The sequence below is a fragment of the Scyliorhinus canicula genome, chromosome 3 (assembly GCF_902713615.1).
Source record: "Scyliorhinus canicula chromosome 3, sScyCan1.1, whole genome shotgun sequence".
Classification (NCBI taxonomy): Eukaryota; Metazoa; Chordata; class Chondrichthyes; order Carcharhiniformes; family Scyliorhinidae; genus Scyliorhinus; species Scyliorhinus canicula.
The window spans coordinates 119,582,835-119,607,614 of NC_052148.1; the positions used below are offsets into that span (position 1 = coordinate 119,582,835).

General features: G+C 45.1%; 1 protein-coding gene across 1 annotated transcript in view; it reads left to right on the plus strand.

Annotated features, from left to right (window-relative positions):
* The window catches only part of kdr (kinase insert domain receptor (a type III receptor tyrosine kinase)), an 84,978-nt gene that overhangs the window by 21,429 nt on the left and 38,769 nt on the right, over nt 1-24,780 (plus strand). Inside the window, exons 7-15 of the mRNA XM_038791165.1 lie at nt 3,074-3,242; nt 7,504-7,621; nt 8,697-8,872; nt 13,687-13,843; nt 16,721-16,853; nt 17,148-17,256; nt 19,185-19,535; nt 19,850-19,996; nt 22,307-22,438. Of these exons, the coding sequence (XP_038647093.1) occupies nt 3,074-3,242; nt 7,504-7,621; nt 8,697-8,872; nt 13,687-13,843; nt 16,721-16,853; nt 17,148-17,256; nt 19,185-19,535; nt 19,850-19,996; nt 22,307-22,438 (1,492 nt within the window). The remainder of the gene's footprint in view (nt 1-3,073; nt 3,243-7,503; nt 7,622-8,696; nt 8,873-13,686; nt 13,844-16,720; nt 16,854-17,147; nt 17,257-19,184; nt 19,536-19,849; nt 19,997-22,306; nt 22,439-24,780) is intronic.

A 24,780-nucleotide genomic window follows, 5' to 3' on the forward strand; every position in this document is an offset into this window, starting at 1 on the left:
GCAAATGAGCTGGTACTTCCCAGGGTGAATATCAGTTGGCACCATACTTCAGCTCCAGTTGTAAGCTTTCTTTTTACAGAGCTGGAGGTCAGCACAGAGGTGGAGGCAGAATCTTTATCACTTCTGAACTATGTAAAATTGTACAGAAATCTTGTCCCAGAGCTGATTGCCTACAGGAAATTCCTCTCATTTCATTAGATAAGGCTGCCTTGTCTCCATATTCTCAGCAGTTCTTTCCATTGTCCATAGTGGAGCAACCTCATAGAGAGAAGTGTGACCATCTTCCCAATGCCTACAGAAGGTAGATGGTCTTTCAAAAATATTATTGGGAAGTCATCTCTTCTACCTTTCCTGACAGTCTCATAGGTTGTATTTCCCATCATCCCATCATCATCTAAGTTCATTGAAATCTCAGATCTTCAGTCCCATTTCAGTCTTTCAGACAGCAGCTGTCACTGTCTTTCCTGGTGTTGAAGATCATTCCTCTTCTGAAGCTTCATCCAGGAGTCCTTTCCGTTCAGCCCATCAAGTCTGCACTGACCCGCTGAAAGAGCACCCTACCTAGGCCCACTTCCCTGCCCTATACACACAACCCCATATCCCCACCTAACATACACATTCTCTTACATGGTTATCTTCTGTCTTTTCCTTTGGATCAGTCTTTCATTGAAAATTCTTTGTCCTTGCAACTCAGTCATCCTGAAACTTGCATCTAGCTTTCCAGCAATGCTGATAGCATTGACGATAATGTGTTGTCCCATTCTGCATATGATGGTGCCTAACCAGATGCAGAAGAAAGTTCTCGGGCAGGATTCTCTGGTCGCCGAAATCGCATTTGGCGAACGGCCGGAGAATCAGATGTCCCGACTGAATCGGGGGTGGCGCCGCTTTTGCGATGCGCCGCCCCCTCCAAAGCGGCGTACCTGCAGAGGACGCTGCGCGCCGTAGCGACAGCCTTAGGCCATTGCCTGAGGCACGTCCCCCCGATACTCCGCCCCCGACCGGCCGAGTTCCCGACTGCACAGGACACGTGTGGACTCATCCGTCGGGAACTTAGTGTGTTGGCTGCGGACTCAGTCCAGCACCGCCACAATCTTGGGAGGACTGATTTGTGGGAAGGGGAGACATTATTTAGGGCTAGGGGCACTGTGGTCGGGTGATCAGGGGCACGTGAGCTGGCCAAAAGGGGGAACTATTTAGCAGGCCGGGTCTGCGAGCGGCCTCCAACATGAACCACGGCGCGGCTGCTACAGGCCGCCGCCATGCACACGCGCGGCCACGGGCCCGGCAATTCTCCGGGGCGTATTGGCAGCTAGAGCCGGGTGCTCTACATTACCGTACTGCTAGCCCTCAGCAAAACAGGGAATCAGTGATCGTTTTGTGCCAGTTTTCCTGGCATAAAACACTACCGTTCCCACGCCGGCTTGGGGACATAGCCCCAGAATTGGAGAGGTGTAGTGTAAAGGGTTATCAGATGGAATATGCTAATACATGATATAGACGATGATGCACCATTGTCACTAGTCAGTCATTTGTTGGACACTCGAGAGAGAGAGAGAGAGAGGTTGGAACCATGCCTAGGAGCTACATTCCTACTCTATTACCTGCTTAAATGTAGCACTAACAAACAAGAGTTAAGCAGACACCAGAGTATGTTTACAGACTGTCTACTATTTCCACACCTATAGTCCAAGACAGAAGAACCAATCACAGAATAAAGACAATTGGGTCGGAGGCAGTGATCTCATGGTAGCGATGAGTATAGAACTTTTAAATGTTTAACTGCTGGAAATGTTATTCTTAGTGCAGATGTTGGGCAAGGAAAGTGTAAAATAACAAATCAAGTACAAACATTAAAAGAAATAAGATGGACAGTGAGTCCTTCTTGTGCTGCACTCAGAGGTGAAAATCTCCGAAAAGTTACATTTTTGGGGGGCAAAACTGATTGGAAATACTTTGTAGTTGCATAATATCCATGAATTTGCTTTAGAAATGAGAAACAAACGTTCAGTAGAATTAATTGAAGCTATATTGTTAAATCCATTCAAATAGAGGTGAATAAATATATGGCTGAGAACTGATTTTTGTTATAGGGATAGGTATAGATTGGCATGATCAAATACTCCATGGGGTACTTTCTTTTGCTATTGTAGCGGGTGATGTTCTCTGAGGACAACAGTTCAGAATTAAACAGTTCAGAATTAAACCTTAGAAATATGAGGGTCAGAGTTCGATAATAAAAAAATGACATCTGAACAATGCACCCTGTTATTAATGTGTAAGTCAGACAGCAACTGTAGCCAGTTTGACTAGTTCAGGAAAGAACCATTCCCCTTTTCCTGAACTGTATTCCTCCTTTTCTGACAATTATACCTACCGGCCTCCAGAACGAAATCTTAGCTTGAATATTAATTGCACTTTCAAGTTGTGAGTAGCATTGTTTAAAGCTGGCAAGATATGACTTGGGGGTATAATATTCTCAGTGCTACCATAAATATTTCATTCAATTAATTTTGATTTTCTGTGCATAGCCCAAAGGGTCAGGCCCCCTTCTTGCATTTTTCTCAATATAGAAAGAACTCACATTCATAGAGCACGATGTAATGCCACAAAATAACACAGCATATAATGAAATACATTTGAAGCATAATCGCTTGTTATGAAGGTAATGTGACAGTCAGTTTACACACAAACAAATACATAAACAGCAATTGAAATAATTAACCTGTTTTCGTGGTGGGAGAAATGTTGGTCAGAATACCAGGAGAATATCCTAATTTTTGTCATGGGCATTTTATCAGGGCAGACAGGCCTTCAGCTTAATGTTCAAAACAAAGGCTGCACCTTTAATGATCCAGAACTTATGCAGTATTTTACTAAAGCCATGTAAGTAACACAATTATGGTCCGAGAATGGGGCTTGAAATCTTCTACTTCAGAAGTAAGAATATTGCTAAACTGACAAGGTAGCATTCACATTATTTAGAGGGTCTGCCTTACCATAATGCAATCCACTTCAGAATATATCCAGTAGGTTTTGAAACACAATTAACTGGGCCCTTTACATTACACAGATTCCACTCCCACACTTCCAAAAAGTGAAAACATCATCACCCAAAGGACTGGAATTCTTAGACATTCTGATTATAGATAATGTGACAAAAGGAGATGAAGGGACATATGTCTGCAGTGCTTCCAGTGGAGTCATGACAAAGGAGAACAGTACCAACGTCATCATCTATGGTGAGATCTTCTGTTTGATGTGCTGTGAAATACATGAACTCAGGAAGGGCTCTTGTGAAACATTTTTAAAGCACATAATCCTTAACAATTGAAAGAAGAGATAGACCTTCATTGATGACCACCTTTGGTAAATCTAATTCTGAATTGTGAGTTCCTATATCAAATGAGCTGGCCAGTTAAAGTTTGAAGAATATATTTGTCATTGAAAATTCAGCTTGTTCAATTGTTGAAAGGATGGGGACACCATTGGCGAGGCCAGCGTTTATTGCCCATCCTAATTGCCCTTGAATAGGTGGTGATGAGCTGCCTTCTTGAAGGTAGATCCACAGTGCTGATAGGAAGGGAGTTTCAGGGTTTTGACAGTGAAGGAATGGCAATATGGGGCTGGATTCTCCCCTACCCAGTGGGGCGGGGGGTCCCGGCGGGATGGAATGGCATGAACCACTCTGGTGTCGGGCCGCCCCAAAGGTGCGGATTTCTCCGCACCTTTAGAGGCTAAGCCCTCACCTTGAGGGGCTAGGCCCCCGCCGGAGTGGTTCCCGTCCCACTGGCTGGCGTGGAAGGCATTTGGCGCCACGCCAGCTGGGGCCGAAGGGACTTCGCCGGCCGGCGGAAGTCCGCGCATGCGTGGGAGCGTCAGCGGCTGCTGACGTCATCCCCACACATGCGCAGGGGAGGGGGTCACTTCCACGTCAGCCATCACGTAGTCTATGGCCGACGCGGAAGGAAAAGAGTGCCCCCACGGCACAGGCCTGCCCGCAGATCGGTGGGCCCCGATCGCGGGCCAGGCCACCGTGAAGGCACCCCCTGGGGCCAGATCACCCTGCAACCCCCCCCAGCATCCCGGAGCCCACCTGCGCTACCAGTCCCGCTGGTAAGGTAGGTGGTTTGATTCACGCCGGCGTGACCGGCATTACTGCAGCAGGACTTTGGCCCATCGTGGGCCGGAGAATTGCCGGGGGGGGGGGGGGGGGGGGGGGGGGGGCGTCAACTGGCGTGCCGCGATTCCCGCCCCCGCCAAATCTCCGGTGCTGGAGACTTCGGGAGACGGCAGGGGCGGGATTCACGCCGGCCCCCGGCGATTCTCTGACCCGGCCGGGGGGGGGGGGGGGGGGGGGGGGGGGGGCGGAGAATCCAGCCCATGGTTCCAAGTCATGTCATGGGGCACTAGCATCAATATTGGGAGTGGAAGGATCCGTACCATTGGGACTGTCTCCACCTCAACCGATCTGGGGCCAGGGATGTAGCGGAAAGGATAAATAGGGTGGTCACAAGGACTTTAAACTAGCAAATGGGAGAATGGGAGGTCTCAGTAGAAGTCAATACAGTTCCAAAATCAAGTAGCATGGCAGAGAGTAAAGAAATAATCAGGAATCCAACTTCAGGAATTGCAGCTAATGGTAAAACTACAAGAATGCTGGTTAAACCCAAAGAGTAAAATAATAAACTGGCAAATAATACATCAGTGCTGAGGGACAAGTTAATAGGTATAGCCCAAGTAAGAGTTCTATATACTAACGCACGGAATGTAAGGTATAAACTAGATGAGCTGCAGATATAAATGCAAATGGCAGATTATGATGTAGTAGTTATCACAGAGACATAGCTGCAGAGTTACTGGGACTAGGAACTAAATATCCCTGATTATAAAGGTTGCAGGAGGGACATCATCCTCACTTTGAAAAAATATGTAAAGATTCCACCCATAATAATGACAATCCTACTTGGCCAGCCTTACAGACCTTTTTGGGGAGGTAACAAGAGAGGCTAGACAATGGTAATGCAGTTGATGTAATCTAACTGTATTTTTAAAAGGACTTTGATAAAGTGTCCCATATGAGAAGAATGAATAAGATAAGAAAATGTGGGATCAACGGGCTTCAATCTAAAAAGCAGGGATTGGGAGTAAAGGGTTGTTATTCAGAGTGGTAGAAGGTGGGAAGTGATGTTCCACAGGGATAAGTGCTGGGACCCCTGCTATTCACAATTTACATTAATAATTTGGACTTTTGAATCAAAACCACAATTTCTAAGTTTCTGGATGACACTGAATTGGCAATATAGTTATCATTGAGGAGAACTGCCACAAACTACAGGGGGGCATTTTCAACTTGCAAATTAGGCGAATGATTGGCATGTGAAGTTAGCACAGATAAATGTGAGGCAGTACATTTTGGTAGAAAGGATAGGGAGTTAACTTATTACTCCAAGTCACTCACCATCCTGACTTTGAAATATATCACCATTTTCGAGGAAGTGGCAAAGATGAAGGTGGGGCAGTGGATGTTGTCGACATGGACTTCAGTAAGACCCTTGACAAGGTCCCTTATGGCAGACTGGTACAGAAGGTGAAGTCACACGGAACCAGAGGTGAGCAGAAAGATGGATACAGACAGGCTCGGCCATAGAAGGCAAAGAGTAGCAATGGAAGGGTGCTTTTCTGATTGGAGGACTGTGACTAGTGGTGTTCCGCAGGGATCAGTGCTGGGACCTTTGCTGGTCGTAGTATATATAAATGATTTGGAGGAAAATGTAACTGGTCTGATTAATACGTTTGTGGATGACACAAAGGTTAGTTGAATTGCGGATAGGATGAGGACTGTCAGAGGATACAGCAGGATTTAGATCGTTTGGAGACTTGGGCGGAGAGATGGCAGATGGAGTTTAAAGTGGACAAATGTGAGGTAATGCATTTTGGAAGGTCTAATACAGGTGGGAACTATACAGCAAATGACAGAACCCTTAAGAGTATTGACAGCCAGAGGAATCTGGGTGTACAGGTCCACAGGTCACTGAAAGTGGCATCGCAGGTGGACAAGGTAGTCAAGAAGGCATACAGCATGCTTGCCTTCATCGGCCGAGGCATTGAGTATAAATGCTGTCAAATCATGCTGCAGCTGTATTGTACCTCAGTTAGGCCACACTTGGAATATAGTGTTCAATTCTGGTCACCACACTACCAGAAGGATGTAGAGGCTTTGGAGAGGGTACAGAAGAGGTTTACCAGGATGTTGCCTGGTATGGAGGGCATTTGCTATAAGGAGAGGTTGGATAAACTCGGTTTGTCCTCACTGAAACGATGGAGGTTGAGGGGCGTCCTGATAAAAGTCTACAAAGTTATGAGGGGCATGGACAGAGTGGATAGTCAGAGACTTTTTGCCAGGGTAGAGGGGTAAATTACTAGAGGCCATAGTTTTATGGTGTGAGGGGTAAAATTTAGAGGAGATGTGCAAGGGAAATTGTTTGCACAGAGGGTAGTGGGTGCCTGGAAATCGCTGCCGGAGGAGCTGGTGGACGCAGATACGATAGTGACATTTAAGGGGCGCCTTGCCAAATACATGAATAGGATGTAATAGAGGGATACGGACCCCAGAAGTGTAGAAGGATTTAGGTTAGACGGGCAGCAATATCGGTGCAGGCTTGGAGGGCCGAAGGGCCTGAACCTGTGCTGTACTTCTCTTTGTTTTTTGATGTTCATTCTTTAACTGTCACTGGGTTAAAATCCCGGAACTCCCTCCCCAACAGCACCGTGGGATCACATGGGTTCAAGAAGGCTGTTCACCACCACCTTCTCAAAGAAAATTAGGGGTGGTTAATAAACGCTGGTCCAGTCAAGGACTCTCACACCCTAGGAATTAATGAATAAAATCCAGCCTTTCATATTGTGAAACAAAGTGCTCAGTTGGATTGGAATTGTCTATGATATACCCACCTAAAAATCTATGGACATTCCTATTATACACTCACAATTGAAAAATGGCTATTTGAGTGAGGGATGTGAAGGGGACTGGCAACCATATACCTGTCCCCCAACAAGATGTGTCATCAGGAGAGAGGAAAAGATCAATTAAAATTTACAGAAAAATTAGGAAATACAGCAATCTAGAATTCAATTTCCTCTCAACTGAAGACAGGAATTGATGCAGTTTTCAGGTCAGTTGAAAAATGTACTTTTTGGGCATCAAGGAAGGTCCCCAAAGATTGTTTGGAGAATGAAATTCCTGGCAGAATAAAATGTTCCTTATAATGATGACCTAGCACTCTTCCTACCATTTTGACAGTGCTGGAAGCCTGATTTTCACACACTTTTGCTGAATGTTAAGATTTGTTTTCTCAAACTTGCTCATACAAATATAATGAAGAATGCTGCCTTACACAAACAGTGTCAGTTCTTCTGGTGCTCAGAGATTTACAAACCTCATGTTTTCAATAAGAACACTAGCTTTTAGGATCTGACTTTGTTTTCATTATGTGCTTTCAGACAGACCCTTCATCTTCATAGATCACAAAGCCGGGTCGATAGTCGAGGCAGTGCTGAAAGAAAGGAATGTCAAAATTCCAGTGAAGTTTACAGGTTATCCCCAGCCAGACATAAGATGGTAATTGCTAAATAAATGATGCAAAGAAATAAAGAGGCTTATTTTTTAGGAAAGCCTTATCATAATTCTAGTTATATATGGTGGAGCATTACTGCATTTATTCTACTGCATATAATCAAGTTTATGATTAATATTGGCATATTTACATTCAATAGTGAGTGACTTTGTGCAATTAGTGTACTGAAACAGAATGCATTAAATTGAACAGTGAATTCCTGCACTGGTTTTCCAGAGCTGAACATTTTTTGGTGTAGTGTGTACCTATGCAAAAAATAATGAGAATAATTTTTGTAAGAATTTCAGAGATTTTGAAATCTGATATTAGATCAGTGATTTATGAATTTTTAAGGCAGAGGTGGATAGTAAGCGGGGCAGGGGTGGGGTGATAGGCTATTGTGGGTAGGCAGGATGCAGATTTGAGGTTACTGTCAGATCAACCGCATCTTATTAAATAGCGGGCATGAGGGGCTGAATGGTCTACTCCTTGCTCCTTGTTCATATGAATCTATCAACAATATGAATTATTTCTCATTGTTAGATAATTTAAATAATTCAGTTGCCTGCACATTTATTCATGGCAAATAATTCCATGGTAAAACTCACATTCTTAAAATCACCATTATTACAAAAAGCAAGTCATCAAATTGTGAAAACCTTTTCTACATATTTTGTGCTATCAATCATCAATTCCTTTTTTTAAAACTAAACTTAGAGTACTCAATTCATCATTTCCAATTAAGGGGCAATTTAGTGTGGCCAATCCACTTATCCTGCACATCTTTGGGTTGTGGGGGCGAAACCCACGCAGACACGCGGTGAATGTGCAACCTCCACGCGGACAGTGACCCAGAACCGGGATCGAACCTGGGACCTTGGCGCCATGAGGCAGCAGTGCTTCCCACTGCGCCACTGTGCTGCCCGTATCATCAATTCCTTATTCAATGACAAGCATACTGTATTGTTTATTACTGTCGTAATGCTGCACCAATTTTATTGGTCATTTTCTAATGGCTGCTCTATTAACGCTTATTGCCATGTGCCTCACAACAGTTTCTAATGGTTTTGATTTTTTTAGGACCAAGAATGGAAAGCTAATTAGCAACGGTCAAATACACTACAGGACAAAGCAAGTTGGAGATACATTGATGATCAGTGATGTGACTGAGAAGGATGCTGGGAATTACACAATTATCCTTACGAATCCAATGACAAAAGAGAGGCAGCGTCACACAATCAGACTCATGGTAAATGGTAAGAAATGCAAAATTCAGTAAGTGTAAGCATTTTTTTTAAATTGAAGAATTTCACGTGAAAGGCCAATGCCATTATTGTAGGACACACCACCTAGATAGGAAAAAAGGATAAGTAAATCAGATGGTCGCTTTTTTTTTTAGTTTACAGAAGGAAGGGAAGACTAAAAGAGGTTAGTCGCTTTGCAGTTTTGAGAAGGATGGGAGCTGAAGATAATTTGCATGCAAAAAGATATACTGAGATATTTCTGAGTATTGGAACTCATTGCAAAGACACTTGTCCATGGGATTGCACCATACCAATTCAATATGAAATTACCATTATAGTCAAACTACATGCAGTCAATACGTTCTTTCTGACACATAAATTCACATGTGCGATGCAGGAAAAGAAATGGCAAAGTCTCCTTCACAAGAGTACTATTTAAGTTACAAAGTTATTTTGAATACATCCTTGGTTTTAAATCTGATAGATTGATTGAATTTCTGGCTCAAATTTAAGGCTTGGTCTAATGTCTATGGATTAATATTGTTATTCCACAAAGCACCAGATATAAAACTTATTGTGATAAAATTCAATTTTGACTGGGGCACCTAAGGGTGGTGGTGGATTGGCCACCTTTTTTACACTCTTGCATCTGTTGGTCAGTTTAAACTGGGGTGATAGGAGAGATGGCGGCCTAGTGGTAACCTCAGTGAGCTATTAATCTAGAGGCTCAATCTAATGTTCTGGGGACAGAGGCTTAAATCCCATCACGGCAGCCATTGAAATTTAAAATTGATTCATGAAATAAATATGGAACTGGCAGCCTGTCACAGTAATGGTGACCATGAAATTATAATCAATTGCTGTAGAAACCCATTTGGTTCACTAATGTCGTGTCGGGAAGGAAATCTGACATTTTTACTTGGTCTGGCCTACATATGACTTCAGACCCACAGCAGTGTAATTGACATCTTAACTGTCCTTTCAAATGGCCTAACAAGCCATTCAGTTCAAAATTATGGATGGACAAAAAATGTTGGCCTTGCAAGTGAAGTCCACATCCGGCTAAAAAAAACTATGACATTTTTTCAGTTTGTCGTTGTGCTTTGAACAAGTTGAGCAAGTCAGTATTTACTGCATATCCCTGGTTTCCCTGAGGTCATTAAAATAAACCGCATACTGTGTGATTGGACTCATGTGCATGAACAGATCAATAAGGGGCGGCAGGATCCCTTCCTTGAAACATATCAGTGAACCAGTTGTGCTTTTTATAGCAATTTAACAGTTTTACAGTATTGTCTTCTGGTATTCCAGATACAACCCAAATTAAAACATATATTGCATTAAACTTCATGGGCGCGATTCTCCGCTGCCCACGACGGGTCGGAGAATAGCGGGAGGGCCTTCCTAACATTTTTCCCGACCTCCCGCTATTCTCCCCCCCCACGGCCACCCCATGACACGAATCAATGCTTGCCGTTTTTTACGGCGAACAGCGATTCTCCCCAGGCCGATGGGCTGGGTTCCCAGGCCTTTACGGCCGTTTTCACGAACGCAAACACACCTGCTCTCACCGTTCGTGAAAACGGCCGTAAAGTGCCGTTCCGGACAACCATGGCACCGATTGGCACGGCCGCATCAGTGGGCACCGATCGCAGGCAGCGGGTCCGATACCCGCACACTCTTTGTTCCTCCCCCGCCCCTCAGGATCAGTCTGCGGGGCGGCTGAGGGGCATGACGGCCCACGCATGCACGGGTTTGACGCATATGCGTGATGACGTCATCCGCGCATGCGCAGGTTGGAGCCATCCAATCCGTGCATGCGCGGCTGACGTCATCGTGCACGTCAGCCGCCGTGAGCTTGGCGCGCGGGCTTAGCGACCGTCGCTAAGCCCGCGATGCCGTGCTTCACGGGGCCGCGCTGCTAGCCCCGCCCGGGGGGAGAATCGGGTCCCGGGAGGGGGCGCGGAGGCTGCCGTGAAACACGGCCAGTTTCACGGGAGCCTTCACGACTCTCCGCGTTTGCAGAGAATCGCGCCCCATAATTTTCTGTCGAGTTATATGGGCCGGGAATCTCCAAACCTATTTTTTTTTTTTTTTATAAATTTAGAATACCCAATTCATTTTTTTTTCCAATTAAGGGGCAATTTAGCATGGCCAATCCACCTACCCTGCACATCTTTGTGTTGTGGGGGCGAAACCCACGCAAACACGGGGAGAATGTGCAAACTCCACACGGACAGTGGCCCAGAGCTGGGATCGAACCTGGGACCTTGGCGCCGTGAGGCATCAGGGCTAACCCACTGCACCACCGTGCTGCCCGGGAATCTCCAAACCTGCGCTGGGTCAGAGAATTGCGTTGACACCAACAATTCCCGCCCGGCTGCTCCGAAGCCAGGACGCGATTCTCCGGCGACTGGAGAATCGCCGGCAGTCGCGCGCGCGTGGTCGACGTGGCGCCGGTTCAGGGGCCGTTGAAAGAGGCCCCCGCGGCAATTCTCCGCAGTCATCCCACCAAGTTCCTGCAGAGTTCCGCTGGCGTGGTTCACATATGGTATCACCCAGCGGGAGCTTGGACCCGGGGCCATGGTGGCCATCCTGGTGGGGGGGATCAGACACCGGACGGGGCCTCCACGATGGCCAGGCCCGCGATCGGGGGCTACCAATCGGCGGGCGCACATGTTTTGGGGGCGGGGGGCTACCTACTTCCGCGCGGGACCGCTGTGTCGCTACACCATGTTGCGCAGCGCCGGCGCGGAAATGGCTGCCATGCGCATGCGTGGACCCGCGCCGGCGGTGCAGCATCGCGTATCGGCGCTGGAGCTGCGTTGAGCACTCCGGTGCATGCTGGCCCCCTGTGGGCCACTGAATCGCTGGGCCAAGAGGCCTGTTGACGCTGGCGTGAAACACTCCGGTGTTTATGCCGACGTCAACACTTAGCCAGGATTTTGGAGAATCCCGGCCATGGACTTTGGGCAGAATTTTCCCATTTTTTGGCAGAGTGATGCAGCAGGCTGGAAAAACTGTGCTAAAGCCACCAGCCAAAATACCATGTTGTCAGGCACCTCATTGAAAAAAGTTGAAGGGGCGGGTACCACAACGTCACGCTGGCTGCACCTACAACTTGGTCTGGATTCTCCGAAAATGGGGCTATGTCCCCACGCTGGCATAAAAATGCTGGCGTTGCACTTCCAGTTTCCTGCAAAAAAAATAGTCAATTCACTTACCTTGAAGGGGCTGGCACAGACCCTGAGTGCTTCATACAGCTTTCGCTGCACGAACGGGTCCCCGCACTTCTGGTTCCGGGTCCGCGCATGCACACGGTGGCGGCCTCCTTCGGCCACGCCAAGCGCTATGGTGGACTCGGACCACGGACCAACACCAACAAACTAGGCCCTCCCCCCACCCCCCCCACCCCCCACCCCCCGATTGGCAGCGCGCCCCTGTATCGGATTGGCCTGATTGCTGCCCTGGCCACCCATAAGCCCACTCCCGGTGCTCGATCCCCCCCGCCCCCAACCAGGACGGTCGCGCACTGAGTCCGTAACCACCACGCGAGGTTCCCGACCCACCATACGTGGTTAGAACCATGCCGTTGGGAACACGGCCCGCTGGGCGCGGAGTGCCGCTGGGTGGCCTCTGGCAATGGTTCCCCAGCCGCGTGGCATAAATCACGAACGCGCAGATATTCGGGGCTCGGAGAATCACTGGAGTGGCGCCGGACCAGATTTCATCGTAAACATTGATTCTCCGCCTCACGCCAAATGCAATTTCAGCTCGGGGTTGCGGAGAATCCGCCCTTTAGATTTTAAAAGATTGGGGCGCCATTTAAGGGGCACCCTAATGCAAAAAATTAAAAGTTGAACCCCCATTTCACCCCGAATGCCAAAACCACCATGAATGCCATTCCCCCTCAACCCATGGAACTCCCGCCATGCAACACATACCCTCATGTGACAACCCCCCCCATAAAATACTCCCACCCAACACCTATCGCCTACCCCCCCACCATGCAACACCTCCCTGGCACTGCCCACTGGCACGATACCCTATCATGATCCCCTGCCACCAGCTGGGAGTAAATTTTAATCCAATACAAATCTGTAATTAAAAGTCTAATGATAACTATAAAACCATTGTAGAGTGACACACTATGACTCTGGATCTCTGGATTACTAGTCCCATGACAATGCCACTACACCACTGCCTCCCCTTATTTACCACTGAGGAAACGGGGTGGATCATTTAGGACTGAGATGAGGAGAAATTTCTTCACTCAGGAAGTGGTCAGCCTCACTACTACAGGTTCACTACCATCTGGGTTCGAATCCCACTATGGCAGATGGTAAAATTTGAATTCAACAAAAATCTGGAATTAAAAGACTAAAAAAGGTGACCATGAAACCATTGCTGATTGTTGTAAAAACCCATCTGGTTCACTTGGGGCTGATTTAGCACAGTGGGCTCAACAGCTGGCTTGTAATGCTGAACAAGGCCAACAGTGCAGGTTCAATTCCCGTACAGGCCTCCCCGAACAGACGCCAGAATGTGGCGACTAGGGACTTTACACAGTAACTTCATTGAAGCCGACTTGTGACAATAGCGATTATTATTATTAAGGCCCTTTAGGGAAGGAAATCTGTCGTCCTTACCTGGTCTGGCCTATATGTGACTCCAGACCCACAGCATAAATGCCCTCAGTGATGGGTAATAAATGTTGGCCTAGCCAGCAACGCCCACGTCTCATGGATGAATAAACAAAATCATATTAAATATTTATTTACAAAATCAAGTAATTTCTGAAAATGTGATTTTAATATTTTTTGCAGTTCCCCCAGAGATTCATGAAAAAGCTGTGGCTACACACAGTGACTTTTACAGCTATGGAAGCAGACAGAGTCTGGCCTGTACTGTCTATGGTGTTCCTGCTCCCAAAAGGATTATCTGGGAATGGCAGCCAACAGAGAACTGTAGCTTCCTCCACTAGTAAGTAATTAACAATGAAGTTTGGAAACATACATGTTGATTTATTGTTCTTGACTTGTGTGCCTCAAGACTGGGTGGTGGGGACCATACGCTTTCCATTTATCAACTTCTGTGACCACTACGTTCCTTGAGAAGCAAAATAACAGGCGGAATTTCCCCCAAATTGCATAGAGTATTGAATGAGGCGAGAAAAGCGGTGTGAAACTCGTTGGCTTCACAGATGCCTTTTCTCACCGATCAAACAGCACTCTGTGCAATTTCAGAGTGCTGGTGAGGGTCACACAATCATTTTGAGGAGCATGGGTGACCTAAATACGGCAGCATAATTGGGATTCAGAGATCGGAGCACCATATTTAAAGAACAACGAAACCCCACTCCCCCGAACATCGGGATCCCTGGCGGACATGGGGAACACCACCAACCCTCACCAGCAGAGGGCCATTCCCCTCCATGACTGGACGATCAGGACACCCCACCACACCAGGCAAGCATTAGTGTGACCCAAACCCCCCCCCCCCTCCCCCCCGCAACCTCCCCGGCTGGCATTGGGGCATCCCCCCTTAGAGATTTCAATCCCAATCCCACCCCATTGTAAGTGCAAGCCCTATCCTCAACATCCAACAAGCCTCCACAACACATAATGGAACCACCCTCCCCCCACCCCCACCCCCACCCCCCTCCCCGAAATGGGGCTACACAGCGGGTTTGTCCCTGGCAGGGCGAAGCTGGCAGTGCCAGGTTGGCACTATCAGGTTGTCACTGCCAGGGTGCCAGGGCCATGTACCTCATCACCAGGGGGCTATAGGCACCTGCACACCCCTGGCATGGTCATCACAACTGGTTTTCATTTTCAAAAACAAGCCGTGATTCCCACCAGCGTGACAGCACGCCGGCAGGGGGGAACATTTGACATGCCTGGAAGAAATTGTGTTAAGCCGTATTTTGATATTAAAATACATTTAAATTCATGGAAATCAGCAGGGTGAAAACCTGATTACATTCCCAGCGGGGGCCCGGGGGGTGGGGGGTAGGGGGGGGGGGGGGGGGGATCGTGACACAGTGAATCCCATTATGGCCCTCTCGCGAAAGTTAGCAGCCATAACATGATTCGCGGGTGTGTTGAAAGGGCCTGAAAAATCACTACCATGTTTCTAAAGTGAAGCACGGTAGCACAGTGGTTAGTACAGTTGCTTACAGGTCCAGGGTCCCAGGTTCGATTCCCGGCTTGGGTCGCTATCTGTGCAGTGTCTGCACATTCTCCCCGTGTGTGCGTGGGTTTCCTCTGGGTCCTCTGGTTTCCTCCCACAGTCCAACGATGTGCAGGTGAGGTGGATTGGCCATGCTAAATTGCTCTTAGTGTCCATAAAAGTTTAGGTTGGGATACGAGGATAGGGTGGAGGCTTGGTCTTAAGTAGTGTGCTCTTTCCAAGGGCCGGTGGGCTGAATGGCCTCCTTCTGCACTGTAAATTCCATGATTCTATGATATATATATATCATAAGCAGTGCTGTGGGAAATAAATAAGGAACAGGTTTAATGGACATATCAAAGTAATAATATCAAATAAATGATTTGTAATTTGCGGTGTTGCAAGCCCTTTAGTACTTCATGAGGCACACCGGATTTTCAATGCTATCAGCTTGTAAAATAGTAACTTGTGCTATGCAGCAATTGAATTCATTAAAAAAAAATTTACTCTGTCCATGCAAGATGCATTAATTCTAGAGGAAGTAGGTTGATTGATGTTCAGAATGAATGACAGCCTCGCACACTAAGCCCAAGAGGCCGCTCTTATCTTGGCTCAGCAGAAGGTCCGGTGGACTTCCTGCATGACAATCCTGGGCAATCTGCTTTCCTGTTGTTTGTTTGGCCACTAACTTCCACTGGCTCTTTCCTCCACCACCCCCCATTGTTTTCCTATTCCAATCACGGATGCAAGAATTGTATTGAGGACTGCAGAGGCTTCTCTGTCTCCTTATCTTCCTCAGAAGTTGAATTATCTCTGGCAACAATTCCATTTATCAAAGCCTTACTTCCAAAAATAGTTATTTTCTTCTACACATCCTAATTGGAAATCACTTGAGGCGGAATAATATTTTAAGACTTATTTCTATATTTGCTATTGCTGTGTATATAAAACATATATATATTATATATACGTTAAAGGTCCTTTGTTTTCAAGAAAAAATATTTTCAAACTTTTTTTGGTTTGGAAAAGGAGTGCTGGAAGAAATTGAATTCAATTTGCAAGTGATCCAATAATATATTCCAGTTTGAATAACCTTACTGTATCATTTTAATGGTTACATAATCTTTTGCATGTAGATAGCACCCTTCATCAATGCCATTTTAAGTCAACTATCAAGTCAACATTCTGTCCTGACTGGTTCAATGTAAGGGAGATATTTTCAAATTCTGCCCTAGCACATTAGCAAAATACGCTTTTATTAACTTGTTCAATAAAAAAACTCTTTTTACATTTTTCTAAGAGCTTATTTTCTTTTGGGTGGCATCTCTCAGATGGTAACACGCCATACATCATTCCAGAGCGAGTGCCAACAAGCTGTTGTACTATTGGAGCTGTATCACAATTCTGACTACCTCTGATATCCACAAAGCTATCGTAAGGCAACCCTAGTTATTTAACAGGAATATTGAAGCCAGTTTTAAAATTAGCATTGCTTGCCCATCTGAGGTCTAGTTAAAAGTGCAAACCCAGGATAAAGATAGAAACTTTATTGATTAGCTTCTCACCGGGTAGTACATTGGCTCTTTGAGGAGAGGAAGAGACAAATGTATTGGCAGAAACATGCACATCTTTCTTTATTCGGAGGCCTGGTCTGATGAAGGTGTATTGATGTCAATTTCTTTCTGAAAGCTCTCAAACAGAATTGGGAAGCCTCTCTGAGTCACATGCAAATAAAAGGTGGAAGAGTATTACGGACAATGATGACAGCAACAAGATTGAAATTAGAGAGCCTCGGATCATGTTTCTTGAAGGGAAGCATAAGGTAAATTAACTATTATAAAACAGCTAAATAAACACAATCAATTTTGTATACCATTAATTTAATGAATACATTAAGTTAAACGGCAATATTTACTCAGTAGTCGTTAAAAACGCTAAATAATGAAATCCAACGTTTAGCCATTTGAGTTTAAATTAGGTTTTTTAATTTTAATTAATTGCTTTTATGTGTTTCTTTTTGTATGCACTCCTTTGCCCGGATGGTATACAAATATCTGAGCTCATCTCTGGGCATTTGTTATTTATATGATATTATTTTTCTGACGTTTCCCACTAGGTGGTCAGCACCCTTGTGATTCAGGCAGCAAATGTCTGTGCTCTGTACAGATGTCGGGCAATTAACAAAGTGGGACAAGATGAGAGGGTCATCTTCTTTCATGTAACCAGTAAGTACAGCAGGTCAACTGCAACAATTTATTAAAACAAATACCATGGAGAGACTAAAGAATCTGCTCCGAATTAAAGAGATTTGAGGACAAAATGATCACAAATGGATAACTTGTATGCTGTGTAGCAAAGCTGTCTCAGCTCCTGGAGAGGCTATTGTTTATGAATCGAGGATTAATTTGTATGGTAAATAAGTTTGGGATTGCAGCCAAATCAAACTGCAGTGCCGATGAACCGATGAGACCAGCAAATGGGTCTGTTAGCCTCATTAGGGTAGCAGAGACAATTAAGTTCCACGCATTATTCGCGGTCTTAGAGGCTGCTTGATGAGAACACTGATTGGCAATAATTATTAGCAATGTGAACCCCATACTGACCCAGTACCACATCATGTTCTGCTCCTGCCATGATTCCCTGAACAACTTGAAAGTTAAAAACCAACTTCTTCAAAACAGATAGACACAAATGTGATTTGTTTTGGAAAATATTTTTTATTTGCTGCCTTTGTTTTAATTACTTTATGTAAAGATTCTGTCCAGTAAATCAATTCTGTTCATAGACTGACTGGAGGTGAGTTTGTTTTTATTTTAAATAAGTTCTTGTCAAAATGTAGAATGTGAACTGCTTGGGAAGCTCTTTATTTCCTGCATAGAAAACAACTTCTGTGACTTCATTAGGCTACGGAAACCAGTCCTTGCTGAAAAAGCAGTGGCATTTTATTAAAGTTTTTTTTAATGAATTGTCATTGCTGTTTGAGCAGATATATTATATGTGGGCAGGTCTGTTGTGCGGTACTGTTTAGATTAAGGGACAATCACTTTACGAACTTTGTGTTCCTAAAACTGTGCAGTGACAATTGCATGCAAATAGTGGGGGAAAGGTTTACATTTAGCTGATGTAAAAAGAAATTGAATATTAATTAAAAGACCAAAATCCAGCTCTTCCTGCCAGTCGCATCTTCCAGCTCCCCTTCCCCAGGCGGATTACCCAGTGGCGGGACGAACGAACAATTCAAAACTCCATAGATATCAGCAGGACTGGAAGATCCTGCCGACGGCCAATGACAAGTCTCTTCCGCTGCTGGAAAACAGGCCGCAGGGAGACCAGGAAATCCTGCCCCACATGTGGACGCCTTTTAATAGTGGAAGATCCACAGGTGTAGAATATGGTGTTCACCCCTTGGTTACAGATTTATATATTTGCTATATTGCCAACTCTAATATTTGGCCTATAAATAGTTTTGGCTAGAGTGGCTAAACCAAGCAGAATCTCTTCTAATTACAGTCTCTTAATGTTGTGCACTTCATAAAAATAAGAAACATACAGAATCCCTACAATGCAGAAGAGGGCCATTTGGCCCATCGAGTCTGCACCGACCTTTTGAAAGGGCATCCTACATAGGCCCAATCCCCCACCCTATTCCTGCAACCCCACCCTGAGGGGGATTTAAGCATGGTCAATCCACCTAACCTGCACATGTTTGGACTGTGGGACGAAACTGGAGCACCCGGAGGAATCCCACGCAGACACGGGGAGAAAGTGCAAACTCCACAGTCACCCGAGGTCAAAGTCGAACCCGGGTCCCTGGCGTTGTGAGGCAGCAGTGCTAACCACTATGTCACTGTGCCTTATGAGTGACTGAACCTAAATAAGGAAAAATAATTTCATAATTAAGATGGTAAATGGTTTAATATTTGAGCAATAAATACATCTTAAGTGCTTTATGCTTGTCAACATGAATTAATATATGTGAATTCTAAAAGAAAAACTGTAACTATTAAGGCTTTTATCAGAAAAAGAAAATTATGTACTGGAACCCAGGACGAGACTTGCAAATTTCAGTACTTTAATGCTGTTTCAGTTGGTGTTTCATAGCAGTTTAATAGAAAAATAACAACTGATGGGATTAATATTCTTGATTTTGCAGAGGGTCTTGAAATTAATCTGCAGCCTACAGACCATCCTATTGAAGAGGATAATGTATCTCTTCAGTGCAAAGCTGACAGATTTACATATGAGAACCTAAAGTGGTATAAAATCCATCCCACAGTTCTCCAAAGCTGCCGTGGCAACCTTGCCATCCTCCCATGTAAAGACCTGCAACGTGATGCAGAACAGATGACCTGGAGAATGATTTCTGGTGATAAGACTGAAAATATCACCATTGAACTGCTCTTTGGCAATATATCTCTTCAAGATCAAGGAGTCTACCTTTGTGAAGCCCAGAATAAAAAAACAGGTGAAAGACACTGCATGATGAAGACACTTTCTGTAGAAGGTGAGAAAACTATACAATGAACTGATAGGATGTATCATATGCAACCCTTGTGCCACGATTTTCTTTGGTGAATACTTGTACTGACATTGTGAAATGGAGCATTTTCTGATTTTGTGTAGCACTGCCAGCATCTCCGTTTAGTATTGAACAGTAATGTTAGATATGAAAAGATTTCAGGCTCAGTACAAGGAAGCAACCACCTGTTCAAGTTCAATTTTCAATTCTACTGATGCTATCATTTTACAGTTCTAAAAATGATTTGTTACTTAGTAAAAGCACTGAATAAGTAAAGTTTCTTCTGATCTTCATTGCAGCTCAACAGTCGCCATTGGTGCTTCAGAATCTAACAGACCAAACAGTGAATATGAGCTCTTCCATAGAGATGAAGTGTGATGTGGTTGGGACACCGAGTCCATATGTTATATGGTATAAAAATAATAAGAAGCTTTATGAAATGTCAGGTAAGCTGCTTATATTCGCCCAATTACACCTTTGTTGAAGTGTGTAAAGAGCCACCTTTGGGCGGCATGATGGCACAGTGGTTAGCATTACTGCCTCACAGCACCAGGAGCCCGGGCTCAATTCTGGCCTTGGGTGACTGTCTGTATGGAGTTTGCACTTTCTTCCCATGTCTGCGTGGGTTTCCTCCGGGTGCTCCTGTTTCCTCCGACAGTCCAAAGATGTGCCGGTTAGGTGGATTGGCCATGCTAAATTGATCCCTAGTGTCCAAAAGTTTAGGTGGGGTTATTGGGATACGGTGATAGGGTGGAGCCATGGGCTTAAGTAGGATGCTCTTTCCAAGGGCCAGTGGTGACTCGATGGGCCGAATGGCCTTCTTCCACACTGTAAATTCTATGATTCTATTTTTTAAATAAATTTAGTGTACCCAATTCATTTTTTCCAATTAAGGGGAAATTTAGAATGGCCAATCCACCTACCATGCACATCTTTGGGTTGTGGAGGCGAAACCCACGTAAACACGGGGAGAACATGCAAACGCCACATGGACAGTGACCCAGAACCAGGATTGAACCTGGGATCTCGGTGCCGTGAGGCAGCAATACTCATTGTGCCACTGTGCCCTTTATGATTCTATTTCAAACTGGTTTCAGAAAACAAATCTCTAAACCAGGCATATAAAACGTGATGGGAATTATTGGGTACAATGGTTTGGGTGATAGTGTTAATAGAGGTGATACCGTATCAGCTATTTGTTATCCATCTTTCTTGATTTTCATTTAATTCATTGAAAGCGAATGGAATATAAAAGTAAAGATATTTTCCGACTGTTTTATGGGGGGGGGGGGGGGGGGGTGTTGGTGAGACCACATCTGGAATACTTTTGGTCTCCCCCTTATTCAAGAACTGATAACTGATATAATTGCATTCCAAGGATTGCAGAAAAGTTTCACTCAACTGCTTTTTGATTGATTGATTGATTTGATTTATTGTCACATGTACCAAAGTTCAGTGAAAAGTATTTTTCGGCGGCTCAGGGAATGTACACAGTATGTACACGGTAAACAAAAAGAATAATCTACAGAGTGCATCGACAAATAGTATATCGACAAATAGAGATTGGTTACAGTGTGAAACAAGGGCCAAATAAAGCATATACATGAGCAAGAGCAGCATAAGGCGTTGTCAATAGTGTTCTTACAGGGAACAGATCAATCCGAGGGAGAGAGTGAGGGTGTTATCTTAGGAGGAAAGGTTAAACAGGCTAGGACTGTATCCATTGGAGCTTCAAAGAATGAGAGTTGATCATAATGAAACATACAAGATCCTGAGAGAACTTGACAGGTTGGATGCTGAAAAGATGTTTTCCCTTGTGGTAGAGGTTGGAACTAGGGGACACAATTTACAAATAAGGGGTCTGGCAATTTAGATTGAAGTGAGGAGAATATTTTTCTCTCAGTAAACCTTTGGAACTCACTACTCCAGAGAGCAGTATAGGCAGTGCCATTGAATATATTTAAGGCAGAGTTAGATTCTTGGCGAGCAAGAGAACAAAAATGTATGAGATGGAGAGCCAAGGTCTAGGTTCAAAAGTGGAGTTGGGACCACAGTCAGATCAGCCATGATTTTATTGAATAGCGGAGCAGACTTGATGGGCCAAATGGGTCTACTCCTGCTCTTGATTCATACGTTTATACGATAGCATCCACTTTACATCATATCAAAAGTCAGAATTACCCCAATTGTATTTGTTATAATTCCATTCTGTCAATGTGTTTAAGGAAGTAGTTTTAATAACTAATGCTCTTGCAAATCAAAATAAGAGTCAATTACTGTCTGTTGATTCCCAGTGAAAAGTTCACAAGATTAGGTCAGGGTGGAATTTGGTTCTTCTGATGTCTCCTGCAGTCAAATAGCATGCTCGCTGTCTCAGGCAGCAAGGATGTTCACTCCATTGGAACAATTGGAGAATGGCTATTGCTATGCAGATGTATCTAATATTATCTTCAGAAGAGGATGGGAGGAAAGAAAATTAGAATGGGGGAGAGTAAAAAAAATGAGTGAATTGAATCTAAAAGCAAACGCTCATTGCTTCACAGTATACAAAGAAAGCCAACATATAAGTTTGTAAAAGATTTCGAATAATAATTTTTCAAAAATAAAAAAAAATGTTTGGCAGTGTGATTACTATTATTCATTTACATTATTCAGTGTATCCGGTTATTTCAGTTCACACTATGATTTGTAATATTGTGACTGGTGCAGGAAATGATGCCTCACTGACCTAACGCCGTATGTCTGTGTCCTGCCAGGCATTGTTCTAGATGAGATGAACAGGACCTTGACCATCCAGAGGTTGAAGAAGGAAGATGAAGGGATGTACATGTGCGAGGCTTGTAACACGCATGGCTGTGCAGTGACTGCTGCGATGATTGCTGTTGAAGGTTAGGAAACTGTTGACAAAAATAAAAGTGATTTTTGGGCAGAATAATGTCTGGGTAGTTTTTAATAAGTGCGATACTTATGCTAGTTCCAAGAGACTGTGGGCGGGATTCTCCAATCCCCCACCGGGTCGGAGAATCGCTGGGGGGGGCGACGTGAATCCCGCGCCACCGCCCTGACGCCGGCTGCCGAATTCTCCAGCGCCGGGGTTTTGGCGGGAGCGGGAATCACGCCGCACCAGTCGGCGGCCGCTGGCAGGCAGCATCCCCCCCCGGTGATTCTCCACCCTGCGATGGGCCGAGCGGCCACCCGTTTTCGGCCGGTCCCGCCTGCGCAAATCAAACCAGATCCACCGTGGCCTGGCCCGCGATCGGGGCCCACCGATCCGCGGGCGGGCCTGTGCCGTGGGGGCACTCTTTCCCTCCGCGCCCGCTGCTGTCAACCTCCGCCATGGTCGGAGCATGTTCCAACTCGCGCTGGCCGGCGGAGGCCCTTCGGCGCTGGTTGGCACAGTGCCAAGTCCTTCCGCGCCGGCTGGCACAGTGCCAACTCCGCCGGCGCAGCCCTAGCCCCTGAAGGTGTGGAGGATTCCACACCTTCTGGGCGGCCTGAAGCCGGATTGGTTCACGCCACTCCTCGCACCGGTACGGCCCGCCCTGCCGGGTAGAGGAGAATCCCGCCCTGTATATTTTATTGTTTGTTCATACTGTAAGGCTGTAATGATGCAAATTAGCTCATACTTGTTATTAATGTTTTAAATAAAGCAGATGCTATAAATGATCAATGCACGTGGCTTTACAATTTGTTTGACTGCATAGCACAATTGTTGATTTCTATATAGTATAAAATGCCAAGCAGTCAAAATGTAGTACCCCATAGGAATAATGATAAGGCTATCAGCGCTCACATCAAGGAATAAATCAGACAGCAACATCTGGCAATTGCGCATGCACGGTTAAACACAAAAGTCAGAACTGAGTTCCCCAGCTCCCCCAGAAACTGAGTTCTAACATGATCTCACCCAAGATTTCGCCATTCACATACATGAATAATGTGAAGTTATGGCACTTCCCCACTCGGTCTGCACTAAACATGAGAGAAAAAGTTTGTCCATTCGAGGGAACATTCATCTTAATTATGGTTCTGGCACTGAATATTTACTTTTAAGAGAATTACATATGTTTAGGTTGTAGATTTAAAAAAAGTTAAAATGCATTTTTTAAAAACTATTTCAGTGTCTTTTATCTCTTGCGCGTAATGCCATCTTTCTTTCCCTCTCTTTACTTTGCTTTCTGGATATGATTTTACATTAAATTCTAACTTCATTTCCTGGTTTAGACTCTAGATGTTTCCCAGGTCGGTGGAAGTAGCTTTTGGGGGCTCAGTACAATTGCAGAAAATGCCATAATGCTGGTATCCTGATATGCCCCCACCTCATTTCATGAGGGCTCATAGTGAAACAGAAGCCTCAATTTTGAGATGGGAAGCCAGTTGAAGTAAGATGTAATCAAGAGGAATTTTGCGCATGGATTCCCTTTTACCTAACAGCAGAGCAGCCTCACAATGCATTTCTAATCTGCTGGATATTGCAAGTCCACACAAGGATGGATTTCCTTAATGAAACTGGTAAGCTGTGAAGGCTTTGAGCAGTTACACTGAAGAGCTATGGACGGGATAAGACACCTATGTAAAGCACTCCAAGAGTGTTTTCATTGTTTGATGGGTGATTGGAAGATACTTCACATGACCAGCACTTTACCCCCTCCAGCTGCACTTCCTTGCACCCAGCTACACTTCCTTGCTCCTAGCCTTCAGAGTGGCACAGGAGTAGCTGACAAACTGTTGAGGGTCAAGTGGCGGGGCTTACCAATTCTAAATAATCCTGCAGTAGCAGAAACATCAACAGCAGCACCAATGGCCTTCTCAGCCACATATCCCTGCATAGCACAAAGGAGATGGACACCAAAATACAGCTGGAAGTAGGCAAGACTCCTGAAAGGGGGTCTACAGGCAGAGGGCCAATTCTCTCAATGTGCGTGAGTACCAATGTCTCAGGAGGCTCAGGGTCACATGGCAGCATGCATGCTGCTAACATCTGCATCTTCATGGTCAGTCTTCCCAGTGGACTAGATGGATACGCATGGCTGAGAAGACAACTACCATTTCTAACCATGTAATAATTCCAGGAGGCGCAGAGTGAAAGGCCAAACTGATTTATTTTCAACTGAAAATAAAGCCGTGCACACAAAACAAACATTCCAGCCCAGGACTACCGGGAACTGCCAGTCTGGATCGGTGAGCTACATTTAAAGGTCCTGCTAACAAGCTCCAGCTCACCAGGGGA